Consider the following 25186-nt stretch of genomic DNA (forward strand, 5'->3'; position numbering starts at 1 on the left):
CATTACAAACACTATGCAAGTTATTTTAAAGTCTGCCAGGTCTGGGTGCCAAGCAAGTAATCATGATATGGCTGCATTCTATTATAGTATGCTGATAATCTAGTGATGAATCAGACAAAGGTTAGCCCCTCATAGGATGAATCCAGGATCTGGCAGGATTGGGCCAATGCCATGAAATCAGTGGATGATTTTTACCTGGTGCCAGATAGCTAAGGGAGTTCTTAACTGGTGCAGGGCTATCACCGATAGGTCAGTGATTTGTTTCTGTACCAAGGCAGTAAGGAGAAATTAACATCTGCTAGCTCTTTGGTAGCCCATGTGAAATGAGTTGGTGATCAGATGCGTAACTGAGGCTAGAGATGTGACTTTCCCACGTCCCATAGAGAGTCAGTGGCAGAGTTGGGAATGGAAGCTGGGAGTCCTGACTCCCTGTCCTATATACTAGTAACAAGGCCATCCTTCCTCCCCGCTGACTCATGCCCGGTTACTTGCTTAGCCTAGGGTGCAGTGTCTTCTTCATTTCCTTTCCGTCCCAATATGTCTCTGATGTCTTTCTTCTTCACCTCTCTCTATGGCTACCATCTGACCCTCTCTGCCCTCCTTTTCCAAGGGCCCAGACTCCCTCTCTTCACTTCTCCCCCTAGTCTATTCCTCTTCTGGTTCTTTGTAACCCTTGGTCCTAGAACAAAAGAATAGCCGTACTGGGTCAGACCAATGGTCCATCTAACCCAGTATCTGGCCAGTGCCAGATGTGTCAGAGGGAATGAACAGAACAGGGCAATTTTGAGTGATCTATGCAGTTTCATTCAGTCCCAGCTTCTGGTAGTCAGAGGTTTAGGGACACCCAGAGCATGTGACAGTGTCCCTGACCATCTTAGCCATTGATGGACCTGTCCTTCAGGAACTTATCTAATTATTTTCTGAACCAAGTTATATTTTCAGCCTTCACAACAGTCCCTGGCAACGAGTTCCACAGGTTGACCGTGTGAAGAAATATTTCCTTTTGTTTGTTTTTTAAACCTGCTGCCTATTAATTTCACTGAGTGACCCCTGGTTCTTGTGTCATGTGAAGGGGTAAATAACACTTCCCAATTCACTTTCTCCGCACCCGTCATGATTTTATAGACCTCGTGTCATATCCCCCCAGTTCTCCTTAGTTGTCTTTTCTAAGACGAACAATCCCAGTCTTTTTAGTTGCTCCTCATCTGGAAACTGTTCTGTACCTTTAATAATTTTCATTGCCCTTCTCTGTACCATTTCCAATTCTAATGTATCTTTTTTGAGAAGGTTTCAGAGTAACAGCCGTGTTAGTCTGTATTCGCAAAAAGGAGTACTTGTGGCACCTTAGAGACTAACCAATTTATTTGAGCATAAGCTTTCGTGAGCTTGCATCCGATGAAGTGAGCTGTAGCTCACAAAAGCTTATGCTCAAATAAATTGGTTAGTCTCTAAGGTGCCACAAGTACTCCTTTTCTTTTTTTGAGAAGGGGTGACCATAACGACCTGCAGCATTCAATTTCTGTCTCCTCGTACACCCTGGCTGCCTCCTGGAGGTGGAATGTGCTGCTGTTCAAGGCCAGGAAAGGAGGAGGCCTTAGGTGCCTGCTCAGAAACCCCAGGAGCAGCATTTAGGAGCTGGGAGAACAAGCTAAAGAGGAAAACTTGCTCCTTGTCCCTAGTCCTGCTTCTAATCTCAATGGGAGCTGCACCCAGTTACCCAAGGGCAGAATTTTATCTAAAGCCTTTTTCACAGTCCGTCTCCATGGTATTTATATTGCCCCAGGCCCATAGTAAAGGAGCACCTCACCCTCCTTGCAAACCCCTGTGAGACAGAGAGCTACTATCATCCCTGTTTTGCAGATGGGGAAATCAAGGCACAGATAGACTAAGTGACCAGCCCAGGGTGCCATAGGAAGTCAGTGGCAAAGAGGAAGTTGAGCCAGTGTCTCCTAAGTCCCAGGCTGGCACGCTAATCACTGGGCTATTTTTGCAGACACAGCTGATGTGCAAAGATGTATCTTTGGCGTTATTAATGGTGGTGACCATTTTGAGAAGCCAGTTCCAGCTATGGGTGACTAACATGTGATAGATGCATATACTATCTTCCAGTTCAGATTGTAGGGCCGGGATACAGAGGCCTGTTGCTGGAAGCTCGCACCTTTGGCTCCACGGCTGCACTTGGCACTTGGCAGAATCCTGCCAATAACACTAAGTTCTTACAGGTAAGATGGGAGCTTCTCATTTCTAGCCTTATGGGGCATCGTGGCTTAATAAATACTGTGAAATTAAATATAGCGAGAGAAACAACATATAACAGCAAAGGCAGCTGGGTGGGAGCATTTGGATTGATCAGGGCACGTTGTATGCGATGTCTATTACCCAGGCTTTTGGTGAGGGGAGGGGGATGTTATCGTTGCTAAGGAAACGGGATTTGTTTGTTTGTTTACAAATTGATTGTACATGCACCTAGTGCAGTCGTCCCCAAACTCTTCCTGTTGTGACCCTCCCTCATCTGTAATGCAATCTGTCCCATGGGGCTGGAAGCGGGAGCCACTGCCAGGAGTCAAAGCTGGGACCTTGGCAGATGGCAGTGCTGGGGCTGCATCTGGGGGCAGAATGGGGCTGGATGGTGTTCCCTCCCCACCCCTAAAGGAAGCTGGTCCCAGGGCCCTCCCCCCAAAAATTTTCCTTCCGTGCCACCTCAGGGGAGCGCTCTCCACAGTTTGGGGACCACTGACCTAGTGTGTGTGACAGGTACACTATTCATTGTAATTAAACAAGTAATATATGGATTGATATTCTTTTCTTTGCAGTGCTCTGGAAACCCAAAAGGTGCGATTACTCATTCTAACACCGAGTTAAAAACAAGCCTGACCACTTATACCTGGCTGCCCCCAACCTCTGGCTGCCCTGCCATTATTACATTCATGTAAGCAGCTTCATGACAGAGTTCCCTTTTAAATGAAATCCCCTCCCCCTCCAACGGTCATCTCAAACATGTTTTCTTCTCTTTTCTCTCCCTATACGTTAATACAGTCATAAAACGTTCTGTTGTTTCATATAGGGCAGGATTTTCAAACGCACCAGAGTGATTCTAGAGCATAAGCCCCATTGACTTTCAGGTCCTGTGCTCCTTAGGTGCTTTTGAAAATGTAGGGGCTCAATCAGCAGCAGGGTCTCCCCAAACAAGCGAAAGCTGCACATAACTAATGAGCGCTGATTCACACCATTCGGATTACAAATGATATTAAAGCAGAAGAATGTTGCTATACTGCAGGAATAGTATTTTGATCCTTTCTGGGAATGGAAGGATCTTCAGTTGGGAAGCCATCTGAAACAGTCAGCCGCAGCTCACTTTCCTGCGTGCAAGAAAGGGTGGATTCACTTTCCCATGAGGTTAGGCTTACATTACCATTTGCTAATGAATTTATGAGCAAAGCAGCAACACCATCACAGAACGGCTACAATGAGTTACTGGAATATCGCTGGCGGGAGGTAGGGGGAATTCTTCCTATTTTATAACCATGTTACACTATTCTTTTTCCTCTTGTACAGGGCAACTGTAGCACAGTCTCGTGAAATTTATTGGCTCGGTGTCCAATCCAAAGTAATCTGGAGAGGTGAGTAATTTAGTGAATTTATCATTCCAATTTAAGGCAGTGGATTGTATATCTAACCGCCATTAATGCAAATAGGAGTTAAAGATGCATCAGAAGAAAAGCCACTGGTGTATCAGAAATGCAGAAGATGCTAGTCTGTGTGCAGTTTGCTTTGAAATTATTTTTCTTCACCATACAAGGGTTCAGTTCACTAAGCTGGAATTTACATATATAGCTCTTAGTCTCTCCTCCTAAATCATTCACTCCAGCCCCCTAATAATCTTCTCTGAACTCCTTCCAGTCTGATAATGTAGTTCTGTGAACATGGTGCATGTAACTAAATGAAATATTCCAGGTCTCCTATGAAGATATGATTCATGTTATGGATTAAACTGTCAGCCACTGCTGCTAAGCTAATGGGAGTCTTGCACAGAGAAGAAAAAATAGACTAGTTACTGTAAGAGCTGACTCTCTCCTCCATCTGGAACGGGGTAGAAGAGTAACTTGCACCAACGGGAATTTGTGTATGCAAATATCCAAGTCATCAGAAGGGTAGAGAGCTGGTTTTGTTTCTGGTTCTTCTAGGGAATAACTATTTTCCTCTCAGTTCAGGTAATAAAGAAAACCTTTATGCTGAGTGCCAAATGATGCATACCAATGTAACCCTACTGTAAAGGTTGTCATGCATGCTGTTGCACAGCCTATTGGAAAAAAAAACTGAGCCACTATATCTCTTTCAGTGTTAATTATATGAAGACTTACTATCTACAGTTGCTCAAATCTGCGTCTCGGGGTGCACTTGCGGGGGCTCAGGGCTTCAGCTGCAGTGGGGCTGAAGCCCCGAGCCCTAGCAGGTGCATCCTGGCTCTTGAACTTCTGAAGATTGTTGTAGATGGCTCAGTAAATTTGGCCAACCCTGGCATAGAGCATGCTAGTCTCAAAGACTGTTCAGTTACTAGCAGTAGTGATCCAAACTATGCAGAAAAAGTTGTCTGCTAAAGTGGCTCCAATGTAGTTATTAGGCAGCTCCAACATTGTAAATTATGTAGCTACTTATAACACATTTGAGGCAGGGAGTGGGAGTCAGGCCTCCTATATTCTGTGATCATGGATAATTCATGTAAACTGTGCCTCAGTTTCACCATCAGTAAAACAAGAATAGGCAATGCCCCCCTCACACAGATACTGGGGCTTAATTCATTGTTTGTAATGTGCTCTGAGTTACTGAGTAAATAATAAAAGGAAGTAAGATACTGTCACCTCCTCTTCAATACTAAAACAAAAGATCATATTTAAGCTGATTGCTCATTAGAACAATTTAAAGGCCATTATTTAAGAGATTGTCACTGCCCTTTGCTTAGGGATCATTATTCCTGGGCTTTAGTGTGCAGTTAAGTATTGTTCTTGTCTTATGTAAGAGAAACAGTAATAATGACTTATCTGCCCCGCCCTCATTTCTCATCTCTTTCTTGGTTGGTCCCACAATGAATCTTACCTACCTTCTTGCTCCCATCATCATTGGTTTTGTCAATATTGCTCTAGCCCTGTAATTCCTTCTCCACTTCTCTTCCTAATATATATCTGCCATGAGGCCCACAAGTATTAACACAGTATAGTGAAAATGCCATCAACCAGCCATTATTCAAAACAAGGAGAAAGAAAATGTGTTAAGACAGAACCTTCCTTTGGGTTCCCCTATGCAAGTCACGTTGTAGGGGCACACACAGCATCTTGTCTGGTTTGCTATACAATACTAAGTCTATTGTGTGAGCTTAACATAATAATGGGCTTATTTTAGGAAAAAATCCATGATTAAAAAACTCTGCATAGTTCATTAATTTGGGTTTAACCTACAGGTGCTAGCCTGTGATATACAGGAGGTCACACTAGATGATCTAATGGTTCCTTCAGGTCTTAAATGCTGACTGTATGGGGAAATTGCATAAGATTCTGAGGGATGGTATGAGGTCTCATTTTAATTGGAAAAGACTTAAGCTCTGAAACCACAAATCATACTTTAATTCAAATGTCTAGAGTGAAGGGGATTTGGGACTATCTCCACTGAGCTCGCTAAGCATCAAGCCTAGGTAATTCACCAGAAAAGCACTATCTAGTTGATGTGCTTTGACACAAACATCATAGGTAGAATCTAAATTTTACACTGAGTGTGTCTCATCCAAAAATCAGCTGTCTTTATTGGTATTCATTTCTTCTGTAGATGCTTGTTTTAATGGCAAGAACACTTTTGAAATGTAATTAATCCATTTTAGTCTGACTGATGGAATGACTTCCCTGAGACAGGAACATTATATGTTAAAACCAACATAATAAATGATAGAGCCAATCCTATCAGTCAGAAAGATATTCAAAAGCAAGAGACAAGTAAGGACACAAGTCAACTGTACACCCTTTGAAAACCTGCAACTACACAGAACAGACAAGGCGTGAAGAAGCAGAGTAAGCAAGTCATTTTATATGGTTGTCAGATTAATAATCAGGTTATTAATGCTTAAACACATCAGGGTAGTAGTATAAAATGGCTAGAGCAGGAGACTAGGCACTTGTCACACTGTGCTCCATTTCCCACTTTGCAACTGACTTACTGTGGGAGCTGGGGCATGTCACACAACCTCTCTGTGCTTTGGTTTTTCCATCTAATCTATGTGCAATGCATACATCTCAATCTCTGTATAAAACATACGGTAAATGCAAAGTAGTTTGAAAAGTTTCTTAGAAGTTAATTAATGCCCCGTTCATTGCTCCCACAATAGCTGTGTTTAGACTGTGTTAATCCATAGATGTTGGTTGCCTGAGAAACCAGAGTGAGTACTAGGTATTACTACTGATTGTGAATGGGAAGTGAACAAGTGACAACTATTCATTGCTTTTTCTCGGTCGTTAAAACAGGGTTGAAGGAGGGAAAAACTGATGATCACACTAATAGCAATGTTGCCTCAACTGTGTAATGAAAACTAATTCTAAATTAAAGATAACATCCATTTTGTTTTCCAAACTACAGAGTCTAAAGCTACATGTGGTGCTGAGAAGTTTACATGGACAGTTACTGTTGTGACAATGATGTCTTTCCACTTAATATAAGTAGCCAGGCAAAAAGCAGTAAGTGCTGGAGTTTCAGAGGATCTATTCAATGGCTAACAAATACAGACCCTGTATACAATCACTACATTTGCTTCTGCCATGAAGTGGATTCTGGAAGCCTCAGGCCTACGTCTACACACATTATACTGTTTTTAAACTGTACCAATAGCGTTAAAGTAATACAACCCTCTACAGTGCAGTTATTACTGGTACAGCTTATTCCCTACAGGCATGTTAGACAAGTATAACAATGCCCTCTCAACCCTAACCAATGCCGTTTTAATATTAAATTATCTGTATGTAGACTAGGACTAAGGTTAAAGTTGAGTAGTACAAAGCCATAGCTAGAACAGACCTGAGAAACACAATTAATGCCATGACTTCAACTCCATTCTAAATTAGAACCTATATAAGATCAGCAACTTTGATTTGTATAAGGAATGGTACACATCAGGATATCACGACAATATCTGTATACCTTTTCATTATACATCAATTGTACAAAACATCTTTCAGAATTAACAGACAATAGCCTGCTGCAATAATATAATTAAACCTGTTATTTTACCCTAACTAGATAGGCATTGTATTCGCTAATGGCACATTAACAGCAGTCGTACACTCCAGAACTAATTTCTTAAAAGGCTGGTCATTTCATTAAGTAATGACTGTATTGCTACTATTCTTTGCAACCTCTCCTTTTTGAGAAGGGTAACCTACAATTGATCATGTGACAGCAGAAGTTGATGCTTTAACAGCTTTGTAATGAATACAAAGTTAAGGCTTAGCATTGCTCATTGCATGCCCATTTCATGAGGGGGGACACAACCTCAATAAATGGTTATTTTTGCTATTTACATCAACTTAGTAGTCTATTAGTGTATCTGCAGAGAGTTCTAAAGGTTACTGAAAGTAACAGGCATAGAAATAGAATAGATTTAACTCTCCCTGGCACTCCACTAACTTTTGCTGCAAGTTTCTTAGCTGGAAGTACATCTATAACTTTAGGGTAATTGTCTACCTCTGCTGTGTATTCCTTTTTGTATGTTTGACTACAGAATGTTTATGGTTGGCTGTATTATTTTCAATATACACCTTTTAAAGTTATACCAATAAAAAATTCAGAAACCCACTTTCATTTTCAAGATTTATGTGCACCATATAACACATTGCATCAAATATAAATGCATGTTTATTGGAGCTAAACTGCTTTGTACAGGAACTGGGACTCTTCACTCAACGAGTTGCTTCTTAGTCAATGTTCTCCAATCCCTGAAAAACAGAAAGTGAAACACTCTTAACTATCCATATAGAATTTACACCAATCTCACTGCCTTGTTTACGTTTCTCAGAAACATACACACATCAACTTACTACTCTTTTTTTAACCATAAATTCCTCAGCAGAATAAGAAGTTTGCATGTTTTTTGGAAGATACAATTTTTTAAAAAATAGGGGGGAAGAGAATCACTAAAGTACAATTAAAAGGGTGGGGTGGTAGCACTAGGCAAACTATAGTGATAGCATCACAGAAATCATGAAGGGAAGAGACCCACCTCATCAAGGCTACCCCATGCAAATTATACCATCCCTACTTAGTATGACTAAAGGTGCCCTGAAAAGGTTTTTCAAAGGAATGTACGACACACCCCTTGTTCTTTACATTAGACATTTAGGTCTTGTCTGCTCAGGAACATTCTATGCTAACTGCAGAACCAGTGAAATTACATCACTTTAGGGGAGAGTGAAAAGTTGAGCAATTCAGCAGGAAAGGAAGGGAATTTTGTCACTGTTTAAAACTTGTTTTTGTTAACCCCTATTTCACTTCAATGACTAAATAAGGCTCGGGAAAAGGACGTAACAAATTTAACATTCCAACCCCTTCCACTAATGTGACAGCTCATAATATACATGCTTAAAAACATCCCACAGACTCCTAGAAAAAACTGACCAGGCCATTTCTAATAAAATATTACAGGCTTTCTTTGTATGTTATAAAGCAACAAATATGGGCACTTAAAAAAGCTCTTTACAGGTCACCTTTAAGTACTAGCAGTAGCAAGTCTGCACTGAAGGTATCAAGGGAGAATGAAAAGACACTAATGCTAAGAGAGTCAGGCCTACAGTTTGTAAAGATTGGTCTAGATTTGAACCCATCAAAGTCCATTGATTAACTGTAAGACAATATATTAAAAATAAGCACTTCTTGTCTGCTCCAGTTAGCAGGCTAAGTTCTACCCTCGGGTACCGTCAAGACTGGTGCCTTTATACTGAAGTATCAGAGAGCAGAACCCAGTCAAGGGTCTAACTCAACTCAAACAATAGCGAGTGCTCACTGCAGAGACCTACAACTCTAGTTTTCAACTCCTGGTTAGTTGAATTTTGAGGCGTTTGGATTTTGCAGAGTTCAGCTGCCTTGTAGTTACAGATCAGCTTCCTTTTCCGCTGGAAGGGATTTACCTTGGACCGATGGTATTCATTAACCCCCGACAGTCGCCGGTCTCTCTCCATCAGGTGCCACTGGTAGGGCTGGCGAGCAATTCTCTTTTCCTGCGCACGAAGAGCAACGTGTCACCGCACTGGGAGACGGCGCGGGGAGCAGGAGGCTGCCGCCGGGCCCGGCCACCGACCCCGGGCTCGGACACGGCCCCGAGTAGTTCCCGGGGTGGGGGAAGGGGAGCGGCGCCCTCTGCTGGTTTCCAGCGGCTCACTCGGCACAAGCACCGGGCAAGGGGTGTCCCCCCCGCCAGCGCCCGCCCCCCCCCACGTCACCCCCCACGTCACCGCCAGCGCCCGCTCCCCCCCCCCACGTCACCGCCAGCGCCCGCTCCCCCCCTCCCAACGACACCCCCCGTTGCCGTGCGGAGCCGGCCCAGCCCCTCCTGGCTCCGCCCTGACCTTGCCCCCGTTGAGGTATCTGTGGATGTGGGTGAGCGACACGCCGGGGACGGTCAGGCACAGGCACATGACGGCCACGCCGGGCAGGATCTCGTACCACATCCCAGCGCCCGCTCGAGCCGCTCCGCCGCCACCGACCGCTTCACTAGAGCGAGCCTCCCCAAGCTCGGCAAACGCGCACGCGCAGGCAGCACCACTTCGCAGGCGCATTAGCCCCGCCCCACGGCGCCGCCTACCCAGCATGCATCACGGCGGCGTGCCGCCGCCATTGTGCCGAGGCAAAGACCGCTGGAAGTGTCACGAGTACAACAGCGATAGGGCGGGGCTAGGTTCCCCTCAGTGACAGCGTCCCACTAGGCGTGCTACGGGCGCCGGGAACTTCCCATGGCCCCCATGACCGACCTGCTGGGAGCAAGCCGGGAGCGGTCGCCCCCTTTAGCCCCAGTGCATGCCGGGAGCTCCCATCCCCCCAGGGCTGTGTCCTTGAGGAGGCGCCTCCGGAGCGAGGCGGTGGTTCGTGGCCCTTTAAGGCTGTGATCCCGCGAGAGGCGCCGCGGCCAATGGGCGAGAGGGGGCGTGGCTCGGTGGGCCGGAGGACGGGATGAAGGAGGATAAGGAGAACACTAGGCCTAAGGAGAAGCGGGCGCCCGGGGCCCCCCTGGATCTTCGGGGGGGCGGGGAGCCCGAGCGGCCCAAGGACAAGAAGGAGACGCTCAGCAAGGTGAGGCTGGGGGCGGGGCCGTCCCGCGTCGTTGCGGGAGCGGCTTCAGCCTCTGCCTGGGCCCCGCGGAGGTTTCAGTCGAGCCCCGTGCGGAGCGCCGCGGACCCCAGCGCCTCAACGCCCGGACGGGGCCTGTGGTCGCTGTTCTGGGGATGGGGCCATGCGGGGGCAGGGCGCCCGGGGTAACCCCTTACAAACGCGGCGGGTGCCTGGCGGCGTTTCGTTTTCCGGGGCCCAGCCTGGGATACCGAGGTCTGAGCCCCCTTGGCGCTCGCGTGGCGTTGTGAGTGTTGTCAGCAGGGCCTGGGTGGCAGCCGGACCCACTCGCCACCACTTGGGAACTGTTTGGCCCAAGTCACCTGCTCGGAGCAGCACAGGCGGTTAGTGGTAGACTAGGGAACGGAGCTCAGGAATCTTTCCTTTGAATTTCTTGCTCTAATCACTGAACCACGTTTCCTTACTTGGGGCCTGAGACTGCTCCCTTTGGGAAGTGAGTAGGAGTCTTTTCTTTGACTTAAGTGGGAGCTGGATCAGGCCCCCAGTCTTTCTGTGCTTCCTTGAAGAATTGTGATGTTTCTAGGTCACTCAGTACTTTGGATATAAAAATGGCATTGAAGTCATGCTGGGTGAAATTTCACCCATCTCTTCATGAGCCACAGTTGTCGACTTAGCTCTGTTATCCTACAGCATCTTTCAAATAACAAATCTGAAATAAAGTCAGGGGCAGACACTAATTTACACTCTCTTAAAATTCTTGTGTTAAGGTGGTAATTCGACGCTTGCCTCCCAGTTTGACCAAGGAACAACTTGAAGAACATCTTCAGCCTTTGCCTGAACATGACTATTTTGAATTCTTTGCTAACGATTCCAGGTACAACACTTCAAGTTTCAATTTTTTCATGTAACTCTAGTATGTCAATTAATTTACACTTGTCTATAGTGTGTGTATAGTTAAAATCATGAGCAACTAGCCAACTTCATTTCCTTACACATTACTATTTTTTGTCCTTTTGCAGTTTGTATCCTCACATGTTTTCCAGAGCATACATCAACTTTAAAAACCAAGAAGACATAGTACTGTTCAGGGATCGTTTTGATGGTTATGTTTTTGTTGATCACAAAGGCAAGTAAACATAAAACTTGGTTATATACTAAAATGTTTGTATATCAGATATATTAGATGACATTTAGGCGATTGTCAAGTAGTTTATTCCCAGATTTTTTCTTTTGTACGCTTTCTTTTAGTGCCATAATTATACTTGGGCACCATATATTGCTATTAAATATATGGTGTCTGCATGTAGTCTTTTCGATAAACTTCATCACGCTTTGTGTAGTAGATTTTAAATATAGCTTAAGATAATAACAATAAATCCCCCTTTTTAAAGCAGTATTAGTGCTAAATTTTTTAAACAAACTGCTTAAGGGGAATTCTAGCCCATTAGTAATTTACATGTATATAATCTAAGTTTAGTTAACAATATACTGAACTGACACTTATGTGGTTTGTTGGGAGCATTCAGCATCTAATACTAAAGCTTATTGGTGTTTTTGCTGATATCCTCTAACATGTATATTCTGGGTGAAATTCTGGCTCCACGGGAGTCTTGCCACTGTTTCCAATTGACTTCCGTGGGGCCGGAATTTCACCCTTAAACTCTTGTTTTATTTGGATATTTTTATAGGTGTATTTTTTAAGAGAGATTTTACTTTTAATTTTTTTATTTTTCATCTTCCACCAACCAGTTGCTTTTTGTGAAATGGAGCTATGACAATTGAAGTCTCAGTTATTCAGAAGGCATTTAAATTACCTAGATTCTCTGAAACTACTCCCCTCCCCCCACCACCCTTAGACATGGTAATTCACTATATATATACCTTACGTGGTAGATACATTGAATCCATGCAACTTTTATTATATTTCTTCTGAAAGACACCCTTGAAAATCAAGTTCTTCTCTGTTCTGCATGGACGTTTTGTCAATCATATTGGATTTTGTCAAGAACAGACATTTCCCCTTTCTCCATGTTCCCAGTTGAACACACAGTGTTCTCCCCCCGCCCAGTGATGAAGCAGGAATTGCGGGGGGAGGAGGGAACAGTATGTCATCATAATGCATAAATATCAGGATGTTGAATTAAGGCTACCTGAGCAACCTTAGCTCTGGCATTTCTTAACTTTTGAGTATTACATTTTGCAACTTTAACTTTCTTTTAATGTAATTTTGTATGTATTTTGTGTATAGCCTGGAAAGTGCTTTGAGACCCTCTTGCGATGAAAGGGTTATAAATAATATGTTTATATATCTGATCACATGACAAATTTCATAGCTACTATCAATTTATCTGTTCTAATATTGTTTCTTATAAACACGCCCCAGCGTCCCTCCTCCAATATAATACGCTGTCAAGATTTTAGTGTTTTTTTTTTTTTTTTTACCTTGGTGATTAAACAGTTTTAACATTTTACTATTAACAGGTCAGGAGTATGCTGCCATAGTTGAATTTGCACCTTTCCAAAAATCTGCAAAAAAGAAGAATAAGAAAAAGGATGCCAAAACTGGGACTATTGATGATGGTATAACTACTAGAATTGTTTGTTTCATGCATGAATATGTGGAGATTTATGTGGTGCATGGTATCTGATAACAGAAATTTGAATTTATTTTGACTGTGTGGTGTCCTAGTGTAACAAAATAATGTTTGATACTAAACACTTAACATGCAACAATTACATTTCTTTTTTTTTTTTCAAAATAACTTGTCTATTGTACTATAACAAAAGTACTTATGGTATTATTGATATTATGATAGTACCTAGTGGGCCCCCGGCAAGGTATAGGGTCCTGTTGTACTAGGTAACGCCCACACATGTAATGAAAAGATGGTCCCTGTCTCAGTTAGCTTTTGCAGGCTTGGTACACTAAAAGAAAAACAGACAACTGCAAAACCAGTAAAATGTCTTAATAAGCACACTATGGAATAACGTTGTTAAAATCTTGCATTATTACTATTAATTATGTACTTTACAAAACGTAACCCGACATAGTCCCTGCCTCAGAGTTTGATTTAACTTGGCTAAAGACAAATATCGAGCAGCAGCTCATAAGACTATATGACCCATTCTTGTTTGTTCATAAGTTTGAAAATGCAGAGTGACTATTGAAACTCCCAGAAGAGGGGTCAGTATGTGTATTTTCAAAAAGAAAAGGAGTACTTGTGGCACCTTAGAGACTAACCAATTTATTTGAGCATGAGCTTTCGTGAGCTACAGCTCACTTCATCAGATGCATACCGTGGAAACTGCAGCAGACTTTATATATACACAGAGAATATGAAACAATACCTCCTCCCACCCCACTGTCCTGCTGGTAATAGCTTATCTAAAGTGAGCAACAGGTTAGGCCATTTCCAGCACAAATCCAGGTTTTCTCACCCTCCACCCCCCCACACAAATTCACTCTCCTGCTGGTGATAGCCCATCCAAAGTGACAACTCTTTACACAATGTGCATGATAATGAAGTTAGGCCATTTCCTGCACAAATCCAGGTTCTCTCACTCCCTCACCCCCCTCCAAAAACCCACCCCCATACACACACAAACTCACTCTCCTGCTGGTAATAGCTCATCCAAACTGACCACTCTCCAAGTTTAAATCCAAGTTAAACCAGAACATTGGGGGGGGGGGGGTAGGAAAAAACAAGAGGAAATAGGCTACCTTGCATAATGACTTAGCCACTCCCAGTCTCTATTTAAGCCTAAATTAATAGTATCCAATTTGCAAATGAATTCCAATTCAGCAGTTTCTCGCTGGAGTCTGGATTTGAAGTTTTTTTGTTTTAAGATAGCGACCTTCATGTCTCTGATTGCGTGACCAGAGAGATTGAAGTGTTCTCCGACTGGTTATACAGACTAACACGGCTGTTACTCTGAAACCTATGTGTATTTTGTAGCACAAACCGATCTTTCTCTCCAGACCCAGAGTATAAGAAGTTTTTGGAAAGTTACAGTGCAGATGATGAAAAGTTAACATCAACTCCTGAAACACTACTAGAGGAAATAGAGGCAAGAAACAAAGAATTAATAGGTATGAAAACTGATATCTTAAATGTGAACCTCTTTTCGCAGTATAGGAAAACATATGACGTACAATATTTTGTAGGTTTACGACTTTTGAACTTTGGGGACTCTACATTCCTTTTTAGATCATTTAGTATCATTAAGTCCTTAGAGTAATACTACAAGTGAAGATCTACTTTTATTCATCTTTGCTCCAGTTCCTCTTTTTAGTTTAAATTGGATATTGTAATCTTCTCCGCTATGTATACTAAACACTTGTGTTATGTGCTGTTAAATTCCAGTAATGGGTGCATTGGCTCCTTTAATATTAGTACTGTGGGATGGGAAGTGATACATGAATGTAAGTTATGACTCATTTAGTTTAGCTAAAATATTACACGAGGAGACGTAGCCATTTATAAGCAAATGAAGGGTATACATTTCAAGAAGAGAGAGAGAGAAGTTGTGGTACAATAAGACTGAAACTGAGCAAAACCAAATATAGACTGAGATAAGTCTTTCCCATCTAACTTATGAAAACATATCTTGATATTTGTAAAGGCAAAAATATTTATATTCTTAATGTTTATTTAGCTAAAAAGACAACTCCCCTTCTGAACTTCTTGAAAAACAAACAGGTATGATTTCTCTGTATAATCTATGTAGAATCTCTTTTGGTTACAGTTTTTGATAATTTGCTCTTAAAACTTTGTGTATGTACAGTGATGTCTGTATAGCAAGATTTTCTTTTGTGGTAAATGGATCTAAAGACCTTGTTTTAAATAATTCTCCCAGAGCTACAGAATTGTTCAGGTAGGTGGGAGCACTTCCTGCTTCCTTTTCTCCTCAGAAAAAAGTTGTGAAACATTTTTTTAAAAAGAGTGGGAGGAGGAGGAAATGTCCTACAACTGTTTTTTATGCTACAGGACTGAATCCATGTTGCTCAGCAGATGGTAGGTGTAGTGGAGCAGATCCAGCAGGGAAGCTGGACATGCTTGCAGAGGAAAAATGTAGTGTGTACAGGGCATTAGTCTAATGATTATAATCAGGTTTAAAATGGGATGGGGTTTTCTTGTACTCTTTATCCCAAATACTTGGTATAACCTGGGTTCATGCTTAACAAACTGTTTAGCGGGGGATTGATACTGGCTCCCAGAGTATTGATATCAAGCTATATTTTGGTTAATATGGTGGCTTAATAACATTCCTTGAGTCCTTGTCTCAGTGGAACACTGAGTCATGTGAGCTGCAGCTGTGTGATTGGCAAGCCATATTCTGTTTAAAATACTGTTTGTAGCTACCAGGACTCAAATTAATGCCCTCTTGGTGATTTCTCTCTTATGAACCTATTTTTCTTCCAGGTGTGTGTAACTTTTTAGGGTGGGTTCTGATGTGTGGGTGTTTTCATTTGAACTTCCATTAAAATATGGAGTTAATGATTTCTGAAATATACATAGTAATGCTGCTCCAGTGAATTTTGAAGCTTTCAATAAGTTGCTTAAAAGAAGGGTACAAAGGGAGACGCAATGTTTTATAAAGCAGTATATTTTAGAGAATTTTGTGTCATTTCAGGACATGGTATCTTATGGAACTTTTAAAAGTAACTTTTTCTAATGTGGGAAATGTGATTTTCCCCCCCCCCCCCCTTCCAGAGACTGAGAGAAGAAAAAAGAGAGGAGAGGAGAAGAAGGGAACTGGAAAGAAAAAGACAAAGAGAAGAAGAAAGGAGGAAATGGAAAGAAGAAGAAAGAAGGAAGAGAAAAGAAGCGGAAAAACTGAAGAAAGTTGACAAATGCCCAGAGAAAGAAAGGGATAAATCAAAGGATGAACCAAAGATTAAAGTACAGAACATGTCATTGATATAGACTTTTCCTCCCCCTTCCCTGTAAAAGTTGCATACAAAATGTGTTCACTGAATACGTAACCAAGAGTAATTCATGATCTTGTAGGTGTAGACTAGTTATTTCATAATGTTCATGCTTTTATTAAAGTACAGTAAGGATTTGTATGTTGTTAGTTTCTTTATCTCTAATAAGAAATTTTCATTTGAATACGTGTGTCTATGCTTTTGTTCCTCAGAACATATGAATTTAATATAATCTGGGTAACTGGATATATTTGATCTTGTTCTCATATTGTACGGGGGAAATGAATCCTATTCTGGGATTGGGATCATTATTTTAGTTGTAGACGTTATTACCTCTGAGCATAGTGAGTATGGAATTAACTAGTTACGTATTTGAATATTTCTCATGTTAAGCAGAAGTCACTTCAACCGAGTAGCTGAATTATACTGTGCTACAGAGTAGAATTAGAATGAGCCTTTGATTAAAAGAACATGTGTTTTCTTCACAGCTACTTAAGAAACCAGAGAAAGATGAAAGAGACTTGGAGAAAAAGGAAAAGTTCAAGAAACTGGAAAAAGAAAATGTGAGGGAGGAAAAAGCTGCTGGCACGCTAAGCAGTGTGTCAGCCAAACGATCCGATGGAGAGACTAAAGAAGAGAAGGGAAAAAAGTTAGTTAGTATTCCAGTACTTAGTACAATACGGACCCCTTTTACATGCGGATGTCGGGAGTCCAACCGTATGACGGCATGTTAACAGACCGTGGGTTAAGAGGGCCATGCTGAAAAAAGTGTCTATGATTCACTTAGAAAAAAACGCTGTTATTTTTTGCTCTTTCTGGCTCACATTTTTTTTCTTATGAAGTCTGTCGTTCGCCGCAGATGAAACGCGTTGGCAGCCAATTCATCGGCTGATCGGCTTTCTCCAAAAATTGATACCTGCGCTATGCCATGACGCTTTTTAAAACTACTTATAAGCCCCTTGCTGGCTTGGAATGATTCATCCCCATTTCCAAATGTTGTTGCTTGGGCATGAAGAATTGACCCACTTAGCGGCATTCCTTTCAGCCTTTCCTGAGCAAACCCCGTGGGCATGGCTTTGTCTGTTGTGGGTTTTGCTGACTAGCGCACACGTTTTCACTTGGGCCCCATGGCAGAATCAATATTTTGTACAAAGCCATTCAGTTTAGGTTCATTTTTTAGCCATCCTCACAGAGTAGATTTGGCAAGTCCAATATCTTTCGATACGTTGGCCTGGGTTTCTCCACTATTTACTCGATCTATTGCCGCTAGCTTTTCTTCTACGGTATAGGAATGCTGACACTTGCCCTCTGCCATTATATTAGGCCTACGGTTAAAATTTTGTAATGTAGTATACATATTACTATATAACTCTCTAGCATGACAATGACTAAGTGTGCATGATACATCTTTACCAATATCGGTAAAGATGTACAACATGTTTCCGCTCCGCACTTCCTGTCAGTTTCTATGTCAGCGAGTTAGTGAGCAAATCTGTAGTGCTACATAGCAAGTTCCTGTACCGCGTGTTAACGAGTCTCGCATGTTAAATAGGTAGCACTGGGAGACATGGCGCAACCACGTGTTAAGCGGGTTTGCGCGTAAACAGGTCTGTACTGTATATATGACTTACCAGAAAAACCCAACCCTTCTAGACTAGTAATTTAAAACTTACGGTGCGCTGTTCTGGAACAGCTTTTAAATTCAAATGAAGTAATGTCTCTGATCTGAATTGTCTAGGAGAGTGTACTCATGATCAGGGGTGGGAGGAGATCTGTCTGGACTTGAACTATTTCATATCTGTTCATTTAATAAACAAATTTTAGTGTTTTATCAATAATACTTGGCCTTTCAATTGAAGATATTTACAAATGGAGCCCAGCTCAGGAGCTGGAGCCCAATTCAGGAGGCACAGCCCTTTGGCAAAGATGGCTTTAAGCCACCTCTGTGCCCTCCAAATTCTGGGGCTGGCTTTGGGGTTCCACAGTCTCTAGCATAAATGAGAACAGCTCCATAGATTGCACTTATAGCAGCTTCTGGGAGCACAGGGGCCACTTTAAGTCCACAGTACTCATAATGCATATCTCTTTAGAGGCCTTGGCAGGAAGGAAAAATATGGCCGTTCTTATGCCAGAATGCAGCCCAGAATGACAACCATGTGCTGCAATTACTAATCCTCACAACATCCATGTGATGTATACAGGTGTGGGTTTCCCCCACGTGTCAGAGGAATGAGACAGAGATTTAAGTAATTTCCAAGGCCACAGAGGGAGTTAGTCAGCTATGTGGCTAGAACTGTGAAACTTCCTACCTGTAGTGTTCTCGCTCATTATCAAGGATTACATCCTCACTGCAGTTATTTCTGTATTTGTAGTAAAATATGACTGGCTTCTAGGATAAAGGCTTCTAGGATATTTTAACTCTTGTCTAAAATCTACAAATCCGTGTCTCATAACATTGACGCAAATTTGGAGCTGTGGTATTGATTACACAGATCTGTGATTTTGATTATCCAATCTTTTAAGCTTAATTTCTCGCTGTGTGTTTCATACAGATCTGAAGATGAATATGGAAAAGATTACAGGGACCGGGAGAGAGACTTTGAAAGAGAGAGAGAATATGAGAGACTGCAGCGGGAAAAACAGAGACGCCAAGACGAAGAGCGTCGTAGGCAGAAGGAACGCTTTGAGAAAGAAAAAGTTTTTAGAAGAAAAGAGGAAGAGGTGAAAAAGGAGATAAACTCACTCAGAGAGAAAGGAAGGAAAAGTGATCTTCCAGACTTTACAGGCAACACAGAAAAAGCTGAGAAAATAACCAAAGATGACAAAAAAGAGGATGCAGCTAAGAGAGATCGCATCAGAAACAAGGTGCTGCTGGCTCTCTTTAAATTCACACCCGCTCTATAAGGCCTTGTTTTTGGTTTTATGGTAAATGTTAATTAAGGGGAGGGTCATGCTATTTCTTACCTTTTGGAATTTTTTTTCTCCCTTGTATAATAATTCAGCTGTAAACTTTGCTGTCATGTATGAGGGAAAAATAGACCGATCTTGTAAGCTTTGCTGCTGCTAAGATAAACTTAGTCTTGGCAAATTTCTTATTGCCTTTATAGGAATTCTGTACAAATCCAGCTGTTACTGGCAAGTTCTGAACAAAAGTGAATAAATGTCTGTCCTGGTTTTGCCAGCAGATAAACGTTGGCTTTTTAACTTTTGTGTCACCAGAGAACTGATGTGGTAGGACCAGATTCTTGCAGATGCTGCGTGTGGGTTAATCCCAGAAAGTACATCTCTGTAAGCGAGAGAAAATGATATAGCAGGCAGCCACCCGTATTATACCTTCTCCAAAACACTGCAGAGGCTGCTGCGTCAGGTATAAGAGAGGCACACTGCTATGTAGTGTCATAGCACAGACCCCACGTTAATGTACATATAGTTCTGTATGCAGAATACCCCCAAAATATGTGTTCCTTCCATTGATAGGAATACATCCAGTTTAGATGTGCATTAATTCTGCATTTGCAGCACCTACGGTGTATGTTTTTCATGTTTTAGTTAAAAAATTTTCCTTGGGAGAAGCTTTGAAATTTGCTCATGTGCTTGAAGAGGACAAACTGAATTGTTACTTAAAATATTATCATTGTGAATGCTTTAAAATACTTGGGTACATAATCTAAAGCAGCGTTCTCATCGGGTGCTATTTCGGCAGTTACTCTTTGTCATTGAACTTGTAATGTTGGGTGTCACTGAATAATTAATAGTATTTTGGGAAAGTCTGAAGTGGTCTATGTGGTGGGTTTTTTTTTTTTTTTGTATCATCCCTTTAGAAATTATAGGAATTAGTATGATGCTTTGGCTATAAGACAGTCTGCTACCTTCTGATTTATTTCAGGATCGTCCAGCAATGCAGCTATACCAGCCAGGAGTTCGAAGTCGAAGTAGACTGTGTCCTTATGAAGACATTGCTACAAAGTCTGCAGACCAAGGAGCAGATAAAAAACAGGAAAGTGAGACCAGTAATACAAAAGAAGAGGAGTGATTAGCACACAGGCCTTATGTGTTCTGATTATCTAAGCAGCCAAAGAGCATGTACTACGCAATCCAGAAGTGCCTTCAAAGAGAAGGAACAAAGGAAGAAAAGGGGATATTGTGCTGTTGGATGTTTCTGGTTAAAGAACCTCAGAATTTGAAATGTGTTCTCATTGTTATTGGAATTTATTTTCATAGCATCAGACTACAATGGAGAAGAAATGTTTGCAGTTTGCAAAGTAGAAAAGCTTTTTGTGGCCTTAAGTATGAGAAATGTGAGTCATGTGGTCAGGAGGAATGATACCTGGATCTAAAACCAGAGCTCTTTTGTAAAGTGGTCCTGAACCAGTGTGTGTTACACTTAAAAAGAGGAGCAAAGTTAAAGCTGCAGTTTTGCTCAAAAGCTAACATCCTATATTGCTATGCTGCGAGGTGTTTGGTCTGAGACTACAATAGTTACAAATAAACACTGTAATCCTAGCACTAAAACAGAGTTCTCAGACTGTGGTAGCTGGGTCATCAGTGATCTGGAGAAGCCTTTCCTGGTTTTCTGCAGAACAAACCTTTTCAAGATAGAAGCAGTAGGAAGTTTGGAAAGTGGGGAGAGGCCTTATAAAGAATCTTCCGTGTAGGAAGTGGGTTACTGAATGAAATAGTTGAACTAAAAGATTGCAGTGTAGGAATAATTTTATTACTGGGTATTTCTTTTTTCGATAAATTGTCATGTAATGTCTGTCTACCTACACTGAAACAATTTTTTTTTTTAATTCAGTATAGCTGTGTAAAGCGTTTGATTCTTTTCAAGCATTCCCTCTTGTTTTCAGTGTCTTAAAAGTAGGAAACGTGTCATTTCAATCTCTGCTTCATATTTCCTGATCCATTGGAGTGTTATTTCACTGCCCAGAAGAAACTTCACCAATAATGATCCTCTTGAAGCTAGCAAGTTTTAGCCTTAGCTGTTTTGTACTAAAACCAATAAAATATCTCAAAAATTAAAGATACTTTAACTTATTTGTCTTCAGTGAGACTTTTCTGTTTAGGGGCATGACACAGACCTAGCCTTATCTCATGAACTGTATTTATCCTTTATCAAAGCTTTTCACACTAATATTGTACATTAGTTAAGATTGTCAAATGGCTTCAAACTCAATAACAAAAAATCCCTGTACTCTGTGGAGAACAACCGAGAATACTAAACTAATATATATCACTGTAGCTAAATTACAGTGCATAATGTTACTTTACAAAAAAAACCCAAACCTGTAAAAATAAAACTGTTAGTGGAGAGAAACCTTCCAAATGCAGAAATGAGTCTTTCCTTTACTACTATTAAAAACTCCACTTTTCCCCTACTTTTCTCCTAAAAGGCCAATCTAACATTTAAAAAAAACCAAAACTCCACATCGGTTAGCAGCAAGGGAATAGCCACAATGGTCTTCTCTTTTTCCTTGGTGGCTGGCTGATCTTATTCAAAGATGACGCAGCAAGAGAGGTGAGCCTAATGATATTTTCTTCTCGGAGTCCAGAGTAATTTGACATAATCATTAGTTCATGAGAATAAGAAGGTTGGAAGAAGTTTGATCTCCAAATTCCATTTGCTGCACCTCTGTAATCACAAATAACCAAACGCTGTTCTCTTAAACTGAATGTAGGTATTTCCTTTCAGACCGTTATATACAGATCTTTGAATTAAATACTACCTACCAAAACCCTTTGAAAAAGCAGTGCTCTCTATTTCTGAGGTACCATATAATGCAGTCAGAATTGGAATCTTTCAAGGTAACCAATTTTCATTGCAAATTGTATTTGAATTATTTTTTAACCATTGAAGATAAAATGTCTGTAACTAGTAACACTTCCTTTCCTTGCTTGTACTAGCTGTGCTCAATCTCATTTTACCAGAGCCAGATGTTTTAGCAGAGCCACTCACCAGGCTATCCCATAATTGATCATTACATACTTTCTTTCAGCTTCCTATCTGGTACAGTTACTGGCAGACAGGAAACTGGACTAGCTAGACCATTAATCTGACCTGGTCTGGTTTCTTAGATTCCAAGGCAAAAAGTGAACATTGTGATAATGTAGTATGACCTCCTGTATAACAGGACATAGAACTTTTAGAAAAACATACACAATTTTAAAATCAATATTGGATGATGGAGAATCCTCCATGACCCTTGGTAAACTGTTAGTGATTAATTATTGTCAGAAAATTATACCTTATTTCTAGTCTGTCTAGTTTCTGCTTCCAGCCATTGGATCATATTATAACTCTTTCTGCTAGACAGAAGACCCCTGTTAAATATTTGTTCCCTATGTAGATACATATAGCCTGTAATCAAGTCACCCCTTAACCTTCTCTTTGTTAAACAAAATAGATTGTTGTGATTTTGATATTCTTAACATTGACTTCAGAGTGGCTATATAATTGGTAAAAGATTGGAATGGGCCCCAAATTCTGATTTGGGGGGCAGGGGGATGTTGTTTGCCTTTAAGCTTTTAAATGTTCATCTTGAAATATATCCCATTCCTTTTGACTCCTTGCATGCTAAGGTTGTAATTAGTGATCTATTCCCTACAACGGTAGACGGTAACTTGATTACTGCTGTAAACAGGTTGTAGTAACAAGTTCACCTTTTCATAATCACAATTAGGATGGTGATATTTCTCAGCAAATTATATATGACACATAGCAATGCACAGGTTACCCAAGACAGCAGCAAAGTATATCTTACATTTACATAGCTCCTTTGGTCCACTATGATCCTAAAGCACTTCATGTACTCTACAAACTGATCTCCAAATTACTGAATACACAGAGATCACTTCTTGCAAAGAAGTTAGCTCAAGGGTGCAACATCAGCTTATTTCAAAGCTCAGAGCAACACTCCACAGTAGTTTGTTTGGAAAAAAAAGTTCAGGAGGTTAGGAAAGTAGAAAGTTAACTACTGGAGTTGCGATTGGGCTCCACCAGGAAGGTTAGCTGCAGCAATCCCCTACAAAAAGTAGTAGGGGGGTATTTCATTACTGCAAATCTTTATATGCTTTATATGTCTGCTGAGATAAAGGTGACATTTCTAGCAGCAAACTGCCCCCCACTCTTGTGGTAGGAAATGGTTTAAGTCAGATTTAGAGGAGGGAGGAGCTACTGACTCTATTATAGCTTTTCTGCACATGCCCCTTGTGCTCCTTTAGGGGTCTGTCTACACTGGCAGAGTTACATCGCTGGCAGTTACACCGCTGCCCAGCACTGTGGCGGATAGGGGAAGGGAGGGTCCCAGGAGGAGGTGTGGTCCCGGGACGGTTAAAGATTTGTGTATCATATGCAACCTTGTCCTTTGGAGTACAGTGCAGTGGGTACTGTACTTCAGCAAGGCTAAACTGCAGTGTTGAGTGCAGTGGGTACCGGGAATCCACAGGGCTGGACTGTGATGGGACAGGAGTGGAATGCGATGGGTACAGACTGGAGCCAGGAGGTTGATCAGGGTGTGCTGGCGGTGTCTGGGGGGCTCATGGAAAAGAGTTTTGTGAGGGTGGCTGCAGCGGTGGACGGGCGCGGAGCTGCTGGGTTTGCAGTGCTAGTAGTACTTGGAGTGTGTCTGCCTGGAGCTCCGTAACATTTAAGAGTTGTTCTGTGGCTTCTGGCGCGCCATGTTCTCCTTTCGGTCCCTCTTCTCGCTGTCCTGCCACTCCTTCAATTCTTGTTTTTCGGCTGCGGAGTGCATCATGACATCACACAGAACGTCCCCTTTAGTTCTTCGTGGCTGCTTTCTAATTCTGCGCAGCCGTTCAGCCAGCAATAACAAAGAGGGAGGCTGGGCTCCCAAGGTCATATCTGTGAAGCCAAAATGCAACATTTTACAGAAGCAGTATTGGGTGCAACACACAGACCACTGATCCAGTAATTTAAAACACAGCCACTATTCACATACCTGTCACTAACTGGCTGGCCCCAGGCAAGCACACATGAGCCACAAGACCCCCCAAAAGGGAGAGTAACCACAGGGGCAGGGGAAATCAGTGTTCCAGGACCATACTGTACACTGGGCACGTGGCTCTTGGGGGAGAGCCAGCACTGTAGGGGGCCTTATAATCATTACTGTCCCCACATTTTCCATAGGCTTTGTTCATTAGGGAAGATACCTTGCTGCTGAGGGTGAGCAAGGAATCAAGGGAGGGTCTTCTCCAAGGGCTTCTGCCCTGTCCCTTATGCAGCTCACCTGTGTGCAGAATTTCCCCCCCCCCCCACACACACACCCCAGTGACAGCAGAGTGGCGCAGGAAAGTTATCCTTAATGGCGCAAGAAACAAAGCAGCTCTGCCAAAGAACCTGTGGTCTCAGATTCCCCAATATTTCTATGAGAGTTCTGTGGAGACCTCTGAGGCAGATTCCCAAGAAGTGAGGGAATCAATCAACACCCTGTTCTGCCACTCAGACTAGGCATGTGGTGTACGTGCATCATACAGACACAAGCCTGCTTTCTGCAACCCTCCTGCCCACATCAATTCACTTCAGCGATTCACAAAATCAAAGCCACTTACCAGGGGCCTCCTCCCCTATTTGTGCTTCGCCAAGCTCCGATAGCTGTGACGGGCTAGCCTCCTCCAGCATAAAGAAAAGCTCCTGGCTGCATGCATCTCTGACGTCCTAGTCATTCTCTGCCTCTAGGTCCTACTCCCCATCCTTGTCCAAGATTTCCTCCTGGCTCAGTTCACTCTCGACTGGCACGCAAGCCACTTAGTATCACAGTGGAGGTGGGGTCGCCATCGAGTATCGAGTCCAGCTCTTCATAGAACCAGGAGCTCATGGGCGCAGCACCGGAGCGGCGGTTTGCCTCCCACGCCTTGTGGTAGGCGTTGCCGCAGCTCCTTCACTTTGACCTGCACTACAGTGTGTCCCAGTCATGGCCCCTTTCTGTC

At 42.2% G+C, this 25186-nt stretch overlaps 2 protein-coding genes across 2 annotated transcripts; one reads left to right on the forward strand and one right to left on the reverse strand.

Annotated features, from left to right (window-relative positions):
• Positions 1-7831: 7831 nt before the first annotated feature.
• On the reverse strand, positions 7832-9793 carry NDUFA1 (NADH:ubiquinone oxidoreductase subunit A1). The gene is made up of 3 exons (XM_077825634.1): positions 9597-9793; positions 9159-9248; positions 7832-7970 (listed from the first exon to the last, which is right to left on the reverse strand). Exons 1-3 carry the CDS (start codon positions 9696-9698, stop codon positions 7950-7952), a joined length of 213 nt encoding a protein of 70 aa, XP_077681760.1. The 5' UTR covers positions 9699-9793; the 3' UTR covers positions 7832-7949.
• A 372-nt stretch (positions 9794-10165) lies between these two features.
• On the forward strand, positions 10166-21277 carry UPF3B (UPF3B regulator of nonsense mediated mRNA decay). The gene is made up of 10 exons (XM_077825633.1): positions 10166-10317; positions 11082-11188; positions 11334-11440; positions 12796-12894; positions 14294-14404; positions 14971-15014; positions 16029-16217; positions 16732-16892; positions 18796-19108; positions 20130-21277. Exons 1-10 carry the CDS (start codon positions 10198-10200, stop codon positions 20274-20276), a joined length of 1398 nt encoding a protein of 465 aa, XP_077681759.1. The 5' UTR covers positions 10166-10197; the 3' UTR covers positions 20277-21277.
• Positions 21278-25186: the final 3909 nt, after the last annotated feature.

The sequence above is a fragment of the Eretmochelys imbricata genome, chromosome 9 (assembly GCF_965152235.1).
Source record: "Eretmochelys imbricata isolate rEreImb1 chromosome 9, rEreImb1.hap1, whole genome shotgun sequence".
NCBI lineage: Eukaryota > Metazoa > Chordata > Testudines > Cheloniidae > Eretmochelys > Eretmochelys imbricata.